This window comes from Poecilia formosa, unplaced genomic scaffold, assembly GCF_000485575.1.
Source record: "Poecilia formosa unplaced genomic scaffold, Poecilia_formosa-5.1.2 Scaffold79, whole genome shotgun sequence".
Taxonomy (NCBI): domain Eukaryota; kingdom Metazoa; phylum Chordata; class Actinopteri; order Cyprinodontiformes; family Poeciliidae; genus Poecilia; species Poecilia formosa.
Genome location: NW_006800018.1, coordinates 1,475,948 through 1,487,610, shown reverse-complemented (window position 1 = coordinate 1,487,610; position 11,663 = coordinate 1,475,948). Strand labels below are relative to the sequence as shown.

Sequence of the window (11,663 nt, the reverse complement as noted above, 5' to 3'; positions counted from 1 at the left end):
CGCTGCTGCTGCCTTCCAGGGTCCGTGGGAAAAACGGCGATCACGGGAAAAGGTTTCCGAGGGGAAAAGGCTGCGCGTGCGTCACTGCTTACAGGACAGAACCACAAAAGGAAAAAAAAAAACAAACAAAAAAAAAAACAGGTTTTCTGTTTCTGAATTCTGACATGAATAATTTCTGATCAGAACAGCATGTCTCTGCTGTTTGCTAACATCAGTGCTGACTGGAGATGAAGTTTTAAAATGTTTATTGGGTTTTCCAGTGGAAAGGATACACAAAATGCTGCTAGCATACACAAAATGCTAACAGACGAATGGAAGTGATAACAGTTCCACATGCAAACCCTGCTAGTAATTACCTTTTTATTATATAAAAAAAACCTATTTAAAATGTGTTCAGCTTACCTCAGAATTCAGGTGAATCTACATTCCCTCAATAAATCACTGAGCAGGAAAAAAAAAAAGCTCTACTTGTGTGACTAGGCTAACAATTAGCAATAGTTAATGATGTAATTTGTTACATTTATTCAAACAGTAATACATGTTCACAAAATCAGTGAGTAATTGATTAAAATAGAAACTGTTAAAAGCGTGAATATGAATTTTATTTGTAAAATTTTGAACATTGTAATGCCAAATCCTGGATTTTGATTGATGGTTGATGCAAAACCTCCGACTTCTGACTTATTTCAGGAGGTATTGCAGTTTATCACTGTGAACTGGACACTAAGTGTTGCAGTTCATTTGCTTTGAAGATGGAATTTGTACATTTAAAGCCAGAACAGTCAACTCAATCTCTGTCTTAGCCTCATATAGGACGAATCTTCCTTGATTTCTAAATCCAATATGGCTGCCTCACATATAAAACGGAGCAACAGTAGCAGTAATTTACTGTTTGGTTGCACTTCACTACAAATCAAATAAGGTCTACTCTACAAACACACTCCTTTAGTGTTGGATTGCATAAAATGAGATATTCGTGAATGCTAGCTTAAATTTCTACTTGTAGCCAGTTAACGTGGCGACAGAGCATAGCATAAATCAAACAGCTTTTCCCCAATTGTCAGTGGAACAATCGTCATTTGCTGTGATTCCTGTATCTGAGTTTCAGCTTCCGGGCAAAACTGGTTGCAGTCTCTCTGTGGGACGTAATGCTATTCTCAGATCAAAGCTTTGATTTCCAGGGCAAGTCAAACACAACATTCGGTACAACTGAAACTTGTATGTAGGCCCCCATATTACAAGGTTCTCAACAGACTTTAAAAATAAACAGTCAACAAATTCAATGTCTCAAAGGGAAGTATTAAATACCAAGAATATTTGCAATATATATATATATATATATAATTGCACACAATCATTTTAGAGGGTTTATCCATGCCTTCTTTATCATTTGTAGTTAAATGCTACGATGGCCCAAAAATCAACTTTAGTTCTACATTTGATTTTAGGGGCCTTTAGCGCCTCCCAGAGGCCACAGGCCAAAATTGGTTGATAAGTGGAGAGGGATGACATGGGTGGTCCCCCATGTGTGTGTTTGTGTTTACGTGTGTACATGACGTTGTGCATCTTTTTTTTCCTAATTTTATTCTTCGCTTAGAGAATTTTTTAAATCAGGCTTTGTTGAAAGCAAAGGAAGGAGCAGAACGTACAGCTGCACTGCAATAGGGTTCATAATGTAGAGCACTAAAAGCACATAACATTATTGTACTTATAATAAACACTATGCCATATGCAGTCATATGAAATGAATGAATGAGACTCATTTGTCAGGAAAAAAGTACCTTTTGAAAAGACATTTTTGTGTTATCTATGGGCTTGCTGGACTTACAGTCAGCCCGTATTTCTCAGTTAAAATGTTATTTTTCTTTTGGTCTGGTGTAATATTCTTCTCTGAAAAGTGTTTTCATTTGGTGTAATTTGAAATTCGTCAAAATTTACACAGATAAGAGCTTGAGAACATAATGTATTTCCCTTAGTGAACTGAATTACAGAAATAAATGAACTTTTCACTAATGCTCCAAATTATAATTGCAGAGAATGTGTATGCATATTAGACAGACTGTTTAATAAGAGTGAATGAGAAATTTATAAGGTATGCAGAGCTTAGATGAGGTTGAAAGGTGATAAGTGAGCTTTATTCTATATAGAGTTTGAATATTATGATTATGTTGCATTGCAGCAGAGCTAAGGCAGGTTATTAAGGAGAGATCTCTATTCAAGTAGGCTTGTTCCTTTTTAGCAAATATTCAACATTTTCAAATGAAAGTCTCAGTAAATTATCAGTTGGGCTGAGTGGAGCAACAGTTTGTTTGATTCTGCTGGTGGTTTCTTCCTGTGGTTCCTCTCCACTGTCACCCTGTGCCATCAGTTTTGTTATTTATTTACTTTAATAATATATTTAATGTGACTGTGCTGGAATTAAATTGCACTGTATTTTGATTTTTTTTTTTAATCTAAATATTAGTGTGATAAATACACTTCTTTTTGTGATTGCTGCATATCCAACTTTATCTGAATGGGAGTGGATTGAATTGAAGTAAATTAAATGAAATTAAATTGAAACATTGCAAAATCATAGTGTAAAATGTCCGATATGCAGTGTACAGCCTTAAAATAATGCTGCTTTTCAAAGAAAGCAAATAACCATCATCCTGCGTCTACTCCTGAAATCTATTTGGCTTTTCTATTTTCACAAACAGATAACTTTACTTTTGCTGATAAAAGTAAATAGAAATATTTCAGCACGGAAATATTTCTATTTCACAGCTGAAATAGAAATATTGTCCAATTAAATCAAGATAATCTACAAAAGAAAAAGAGGCATTTTTTCCATCTTCTTTCTTGGAGCTTATTTAGCTCATCTTTTGTATCTTTCAATGGCCACGGGGTTCTAGCCCGCCTTCCCTATATAAACACTGATGCATGGATGTTACGAGTGTCACCTAAAGGTACCACGTTGTCTTCCAGGAAGCGCCGTTTACTGGCGCGTGTGCGCACACGCACGCGGTAACCTACACATTTGATTCGTGGATGTGGCCATCCGGTTTGCCAGCGCGTGGAGCCCGGCTGACCGTCAGAGATATACTACTCAAAACAAATGTAATTAAATATTGCTGTGGATGTTGCTGTTAGTTGTCGCAAATATTTATCTTCTCCTCTAAATGTGTACCGTGGATTCTCCCTGTTTTCTCTTTTGCTGCTTAATTTTAGTTATTTACTTTGCAACGATGATTCACGCTGAAATTCATGTAAATACTAACTAAATAAAGCCATTTGCGCGTTTTAAAGGGTTCCTTCCTTAGCAGTCAGCCGGGAAAATCCCAGGCAGAAGTGATGAGGGGTTGTGCGCGGAGGAGTCATCTTAAACGGAGATCAAAGCGCTGAGTGGAGTAGATCAGACACAACCTGTCTGGATGATTAGAGTTTATTGCGTTGTTAGCCACTGATGTAAATGCGAAATAATTAAATGTAACCTACAAGATCGATTTGCTGCTTGGAATTTAGCATTTTCGGATCGATCAATTTGATAAAACACGATGTTTTAATGTTTACACACAACACAATTTTTATTTATTTATTTTTTAAATCAAAAGGTCGAAATCAGTGTCCGTCGCTCTCGGAGGTAAGCTCCGACTTAAGTGACGGACAGATGTGCTAACCCCGCCTACCCGGCGTTTTATCCCGCCGGGTGAATAATGGTGCGTACCCACACTTTCCAACTTCGTCGTGTTTTAGGAACGACGCATTTAATTGGATAGCTCTCTCATGTGTGACCATCCAATTACACTCGAGCTTGTGGTTACCAGGAAGTGCAGGACGCCAGAAAGAGACTCTTCTCGTCAACTCTTTCTAACCTTAAATTGCAATTTTCTGTCGTAACTTTTACAGAAACAGGACTCTGTTATCGCGGTCACACAAGTTGCTTCTGCTGCCAGCATAGCGGCGTTCTCAGCACAGTCCACAACCAGCTCGCTTAAATGTGACGGCAGGATTTGCCCAGCTAGCTTGTGCTGCTAACACAAGTTAATAAACAAGAACAGGGACGATACCTTCTGCCAGCTGCCGTCATTAACCTTGTCCCGCGAACTGAACGACTTTTCCGCAGATGATCGATATGACTAGCACTGTGCTGCAAGTCGGTACCGGTGTTGTTGTCATTGTGATCGTTTGGATCGCAGCTCTTGTGGCAGGGACCATTCTGCTGAGAGCCGATGGATCGGCAAAGTGAGTTGAAGAAGCAACTACACACACTCCGCTCACACGCCTTGATACGAAATGTAAACATTAGTGCGGGACTAGATGGGTCACAAAGGGGTTTATGCTGTTTCTGTAATGGTTCTGCAGGCACAATGTTGGAACATATGACGCACGACATTTTACAATTTGAATCTGCTATGTTGACAGGCTACTAAGTAATCCTGGCATGAAGTAAAATAACCTTCTCACGTTAGCAGTTTATGATTGCAGTTTGTGGTAGCTCGAGGAAACTTTCAGGGTGTAGAAGAAGTCCAAAGGAAGACAAAGTCCTAGAATTTTAGAATTTTACATCCATTAAAATAAACTGAATGACAAAAGAAAGTAGAACACCAAGTCCGAAAGGAGGGACATCATGTTGTTCAAAAAACATGCAAACCAGCGATAGGGATGGAAGATTCAGTTTTTAATGAAGGTGGCATTTTGAGTTGAGCTTTGAGTATAGATAATAAACCAATAACATTTCTCCTGCCTAACCTTTTGCTGCAAGGTGAGCAGGCTAAAATATGACTACAGTTTCCATTTACCTGTAAATGTTTTGCAGCAAGACACGAGCAACTGTATCGGATAACATTCTATTTACTCATAATAATCAATATTCTGCGTTGTTTTAGCAGCAGTAGAAATGTTGTTTTAAATAAAACAAGTCAATAGTAAAATACCAACCTGGCAAATTTAATTAATTTCATTTTAATGTTCAGCAAAAAAAAAAAAAAGGCAGATTATGATGATTTCTTCTGGATTCATCAGTGTCCTTGTCAGCGAGTACAAACTGGGTGATGGGAGGAACTGTGACAACAGAATGAGCAAATGTCTCCTATAACACCAGTATATACTGCGAAATTCCTAGGATGTCAAATGAACATCAAGAACTGACTCATTACACTGCATTCCTATTTATTTACTATAAGAAAACACCAAATCTAAGCTGGTTAATAGCCCATAGGTCATGCTGGTCAAATGAGTTTATTACATGGTTTTCGTCACTGTGGGAACCTGAATAAAGGGAGAAGTTTTGGTAATTTGTAGCTCATATCTAAACCTATGCAGCCATATATATTGTGTGGAATATATATGGCGATATTGTCGTTTTATAGAGAGTATTTTAACCTTTTGCAACACATGTTGGTTTGGAAAGTCTGCAGAGGAGCAGAAGAAATCTTGAAGTTACACGATGACCTGGAAAATATATACATGGACAGAGTTATGAGGAAGGCAAACACTATTATAACAGACAACACACACACCCTAAGATCTTTATTTAAACTGCTTCCTTCAGGGCAAAAGTACTCAATTCCTTTATTGTGCAGAAACAGAACAATATGAAAAAATCCTTTCATATTGGAAGCAAACAGTTAAAAAGGTCAAGTCATTTACTGGGAAATTCAAACCTCTTTGCTGTTAACGTCATTGTGTGCTGCCTGCCGACAATCCTGGGAACCAGTTTTCTACGGAGACGAATAAAACCATCAGTCTGTCCGTCCTTCCGACTATTACGTCTACAGAAATGAATTTGCTCTGACATAACCAGACTATTTTAGCTCGATTTCTTTAAATCAGCGCTGCCCAAAGTGGGTCCTCGCGGGCCGGCATCCTGCATGTTTTAGTTGTCTCCCTGGTTTAGCACTGCTGGATCCGATGACGGGTCATTAGACGGCCTAAGAAGGGCATTGACATGCTGAAAAGGTTGTTGCTGCCACCAGGGAGAGAACGAGAACATGCAGGATGCCGGCTCTCGAGGTCCCACTTTGGGCACCACTGCTGTAAATGAACAGGGATTCAGTGTAATATTGGTGTCTTTGAGGAATAGTTTTATTATGGCGCAATGCTCAGGACACTGTCATTCCCAGTTAATACGAAACACAAACAGTTTTTCTATTGCCTGTGTCCTGCAGATTAGGAGTCATCCCCGCTACCCTCCTGGCTCTCACCATCACTCTGGTGCTGGTGTTCTTCCCTCGGAGCCCAGAGACGCCTCTTCCTTTCAAAGAGATGGAGGTAAACCACCAGCTGGTCAAACACCTGTGGTAGAAATACTCACAAGTACTACTGTCTTCTCTCTTTATAAATGTCTCCACTGTCAGCAAGGTAAACAGAGACTTCTCAAATTAGGATTAGAGACCGGTCAAATACTGCCAGATTTGCAACTAGAAGCATTTACAAAATGTAGCTCGTTAGAAAGCCACAGCAACTATCTCGCGGCTTCAGCCAATTTCTCCTCAAAACTTACCTTGTGCTGTTCTCTGGCTGCAAAACCCGAGGTACGATCTTGGCTGGAGCTGGAGCTCGAGAACGTTTGATGGTCGTTTCATATTTACTCCATATCTGAATAAAAATAAGGTGATGATCTTCTAGCCAATTCCAGGTTTCCACAGATATACCATTTTGTCCCTGATGTCCTCTGAAAGCTCTTGGGTCTTCTCCATGACAGTGAAGAGGTTTAATTAAGCAGAACAGGTCGAGATGAGGGGTATTTCTCTACAAACTGATTGATGGATTGAGAGTCCTGTTCCCTTTATTTGTGGTTGTTGTTGTTGTTTCCACTGACTGAGGGTATGAGCTCTGGTTAAGAGTAAGGCTGCTCAAGATAAACACCTACCCTAAAGGAAACCTTAATTCTGCTCTTCTGTAAGCCTGTTTCCACAGAACTGCAGGCCTGTAAATAAAGCCAGCGTGTGTGTCTCTGTGCGTGTGCTCGTTGTAAAGGCCTGTTCTGCTTTATCTGAATCCAACAGCAACACAGAACAAACACTCCCCGTGTTGCCTTCGGGTCGTGCCAGTAAGCTGTCCGGATTTGCCAAGCAAGCTGCCACCCCATCAAAATAGCAAAGCAGAGCCCCGTCCTGGCCAGCTCGCGCTTTGTTATTCTCTGTACAGTGCTGATAGAGGAGAACAGCGATGCCGAGAGAGCGACTGCAAAATGGGAATTTCTGCTGAATACTCCGAGTAAATTCAGACCAAACTCACTTTAGGAACCTGGTTGGAATTGAGTTCCCAAGATTCGTCGGCACAAGTGTCGCTCCTCGCAGAAATACGAGTGATAAACTAGAACAAGTCTAAATGTTTTGGCGTAGCCTGTACTCAATTAACACGTCCTCTTTTGTCAGGATCGGTACCTAAACTCGCCGTTTCCTGTTTGCGCCTTGTGTTTCTGTGTGTGTTAATATTCAGCGACGACGGGCTGAACAGGACCAGCCAGCAGAGAGAGACATGTTTAACCTCTTGCTGTTAAACAACAGTGAAATATCACAGTACCAATTAGGCCAGTGTTAGACTGGAGGTGGGGGTGGCTCATACAACACCCCCACCCCCCACCTGCTCCTACCCAGTGGCACATTAATAAAACATGGCCCACACACTTTGGGCTCCTGCTTGCTGCGTAATTGGCAAATTAAAAAGTGAGATGTGTTAAATGCATTCATAAGAGATGGAATACATCAGCAGCAGCTCTCCCAGACACACACACACGCATACACACGCACACTACTCCCATTCCACAGCAGTCCTTATGAAATTTCTCTTTCGGCAGCAGTTGGGCTGCTGCTCGTCTTCAATCATACTGGCTTAAGGGTGTTTTCTCAGTTTGCATTCTCATCATCATGGGTGGCTCATGACTGAAATATTAACGCAGACCCAGAGTTATCAGTGAAGCATAGGACTAGTCACTCCATGGCAACCTTTCCATCCTAGGGAGCTGCGACGTTAGACCTGAAGATTGTCAGTTTTCACAAAGTGCCACTGATTTGCTTTGCGTCTCTTCATTGATTTCATTTAGGAGCGGCGCTACAAACAGCAGGACATAAACGTAAAGAGGCACTTTGCGCTTTAAGATGCAAAGATTTTTACCTTCTTCCTGGTTGCGCAGCTCACCTTTGCAGTGCTTCTGCTACTATTGAGCTGGGATGTTTTGCTAGACATCAAAAACACGGAGACGAGCTAGAATCTCAGATATGTCATCTCACAGCACTTTACAGACGGCTCTACTTCTTGTGAGAGTTGCATAAAATTTGGTCCAAATTCAGTTTAGTTCAGCTCACAACAATACGGTACAGTCACGTAGTCACATTCACATCCAGTTACAGTGCATGGAGTGCAGTTTGACTCTAACTATGGTGCAATGAAGTAAGAATCAGTTGGTAAAAAGTCAATAATTTAGTCAATGTTGAGGAGTGGCCAGTTTCTCCTGTTGTTATGGGATGGTGAACCTTGAGGCAAGACTTCAGGTTAAATCTGCTTTCAACACAGCACATTCCTTCAGTCTGTTTTGATGTCCTGATGTCTCCAGTATTCTCTTGGAGACATCAGGACATGAAAACACAGCTGAAGCCCCGCCCCATTCACCGGTGTTACTCTGTGTTACAGTATGTATTATCTGGCTGCAGTGTGTTACATATGGGTATCCTGTTTGCAAACAACCTCAGAGTATTAAACGGAGAACACATTTGGTCTCTTTCCCAAAAAAGAACAGGAACAAACTGAACTAGTCAAATTGTCACATAGAATGGAGTTATTTCATGAAGCCTTTAGTCTAACTTTACAGCTCACAGAGGAGAAAAGGCTTGTTGACCTTTTGCTTTGGGTAATATTAAAAAAAAAAAAAAGAAAAAAGAAAGTCAAACCTGGATTTTTGCTTTGTAGTTGCAGAAGGAAACAGGAAAAGTAGGATATGTTCTGCTCTGGAATGATGCCTTTCCTTCCCTGGACACTTTAAAGACACTCTGACATTTAGGATATCAAACACCAGATGGTTTCATGTGGGTTTTTTTATCCCGTTCTTCCTGCGCACACACATCACGGTGACTTATTGACTCAGTATTCTCAGCACATTCTCCAGATTCAGAGTGCAATCATGCCTGTCCCGATACATGTCCCCCATTCTTCCTTTGCAGTAGCTGCTGCACCGACCTGTGTTGCCCTCAAATACAATAGCATTCAAGTTTTAAGCAAACCATGAATTTCATAGTTTTTCTAATGTGGGGCTGTGTAACATCAAAGGAGATCATTTCTATCGAATTTAATGTTAATTAGTCTCAGATAATGACTGCAGCCAAGGTGTCTCTTTCATTTCAAACGTGGCTAAATACTGATTCAGACTGGATCTCTCATAGCAGCAGACCTCACTACAGTGAGCCACAGACCTGCTGGAGGGAGGCGTGTATGAAGCCCCGCCCCCTTCAGCAGTAAACGCTTTAATTGCTGCAGGTTCCCCACAACAAAGAGACAATAAGGAAAACATTCAGACACAAAGCCTCAGCATCCATCTGTCCAAAGTCCTCTCATGACACCTAGTGGTTAATTGAGGAAACACCAAGGAAAAAAAAAAGGAGCTGTCATGTTCCTGGTTCAAGAACCTCTTTGAAAAATGTGTAGCAATCCCGAATGACTCCAAATCCATTCATTCTTTCTTTTTGTCACTACAGATAGTCGACACCTTCTTCATTGGCCGCTACGTTCTCCTGGCAGTGGTGGGGACAGTTTTCCTGGTGGCGTTCTTCATGCTGCTGCCCTTGCACTTCCTGGAGCCGGTGCATGCTAAGGCTTTAAGGACGTACTAGGAGGCCAGCATCGTTGGCGGCAGCAGGGTCACATCCCCCAAGATACAGAACGCAGGGAAAATGGGGCTGAGGGTGGAGAAGAAGAATCTCTCCCTGTTGTGAAGAACAGAACTAGAGACTGAGACTGCTCTGAAAACGAATGCCAGCAATCTCTTAATGAACTTCTAAAACTTCTTGCATCTTTTTTTTTTATTATTTTTGATTTTTAAGTAGCAGTGCTTGTCACAAATGTAACTTTTGAATCAGTTTTTCTCTTAACTTCTAGAGTCAGTTTTCATCTCCTCTAGATAAACTTAGAGGTTCTGAGTGTTTTTGTCCTGTTTCTTCTCAGTGTGGATGGGTGAAGTCGTTCCCTGTCACACTGGTTCCTTTTTGCCATGTCTGTTGTTTTATAAAACGTAAACAAAATAGTAACAGAAAGATGCGAATCACATTTTGTGGAGCTTTAGGTCTTGTCACAGTTTTGAAGTACATCTCCCGTTTAAAAGTAATCACCCCCTTTAATGTTTTAGCCTTTGATTTCTTTTACAGTGATAAATAAAATGTGACCTGTCTGACAAGAAAGTTTACAGAAACATCTCCAATGTCAAAGTAAAAACTGATTTCCACAAATTAATGACAGCTAAGTAAAGATACGTCATAAAATTTCACAAAGTTTCAAAGTAGCCTGGCCATTGCGTTCCTACTCAGTTCTGTTCGATTCTCATCTCCCTTCTGTGCTCTGCCTGGGATTTCTCCCATTGAGCTAGATTTCTCTGGTTGAATTTCAATTGGACCAATCAGGAAACAAGAAGGAGTTGTGAACAATGAGGTAACTTTTCAGTGCTGTTTTAGAATTGCAGTCTGCCTATCGAAGGTTGTAGTTTGGCAACAGCAACGGAGGAAGTGAATGAAGCCTCTCAGTTGTGTGTCGACCATGTTTCAACCGAGCCCACACCTCCAGCAATTGATCATTTCTCAATAGCCGAGGTTCCGGACTCTGTACGAAGTAAAGCATAGAACAAGGGGCTGTTTTTGTTGTTTTTGTTTTTTTTACCAGGCTAGTTTCAGAGAAGAGGACAAGTGGTTTTAATTTTCTTGCTGTGCATGCTAAGAGCTGCTTGAGATTTCTGGAAGTGGGGGGGGGGTTCTGTAAAGTGGGTGGCGGCAGAAAATACTGCGGCCTGAACGCTGAGTTTCTGTGCTTTGATGAAAACAGATGAGTTTTCCAACGAGTGACTTGGCCCAGTCTTAACATCTGTCTGGCATGTTACAATAATTACATCTCCAAAATCGTACCAGTTTGATCTGAAAGCTATTTCATGAGCATTTCAGCTTGACACATTGAAATCTTTATGTATGGTTACTGACAGTTTAGAGCCCGGTACTTCATGCTCCATGACAATGATCAGCAATCTGAAACAGCTGCTAAGCAGAAAGTGTTTCAGAGCCTTGGGAATGTATTGAACCTTCACACAGTTACTATGTAGTTTATTAGGATTTTTTTTGATAGACCAGCAAAAAGAAGTGAGTCCTTGTGAAGTGGAAGGAAAATAAAGCGTAGTTACTCGTCTACCTCTGAGTAAAATCCAGTGCAGGAGGTGTATTATGCGTTTCAAATTGGAAAACAACACATTTCAATGCAGCGTTGATATCCAATGTGTTATGATAAAATGAACTCATTTAACATGGATAAAAAATAATCGAACTATTGCTGTGAGGTTTATCTACTGAGTTATTTAAAAGTTTTGAACAGAACAGATGAAGTACATCCGCCCTAGTTTTCCTGGAGTGACTTCCAGACATTTTCAACTCTTTCTCCAGTATTAATGTAGCACACTTGTAGCTGACACACATCCGGAACCTTTAAGGTAA

General features: G+C 40.6%; 2 protein-coding genes across 5 annotated transcripts in view; one reads left to right on the top strand and one right to left on the bottom strand.

Annotated features, from left to right (window-relative positions):
* Positions 1-4,115, bottom strand: part of pknox2 (pbx/knotted 1 homeobox 2) — a 116,193-nt gene extending 112,078 nt beyond the window's left edge. The window contains exon 1 of one of the 4 annotated variants that reach the window (XM_016673585.1): positions 4,050-4,115. The gene's annotated coding sequence lies outside the window, so the exon portion shown is untranslated. The remainder of the gene's footprint in view (positions 1-4,049) is intronic. The other 3 variants (XM_016673586.1, XM_016673587.1, XM_007556482.2) reach the window with 3 other exon arrangements.
* Positions 4,091-10,373, top strand: tmem218 (transmembrane protein 218). The gene is made up of 3 exons (XM_007556481.2): positions 4,091-4,224; positions 6,150-6,252; positions 9,675-10,373. The coding sequence occupies exons 1-3, from the start codon at positions 4,106-4,108 to the stop codon at positions 9,807-9,809; spliced, it is 357 nt and encodes a 118-aa protein (XP_007556543.1). The 5' UTR covers positions 4,091-4,105; the 3' UTR covers positions 9,810-10,373.
* The last annotated feature ends 1,290 nt before the right edge of the window (positions 10,374-11,663 follow it).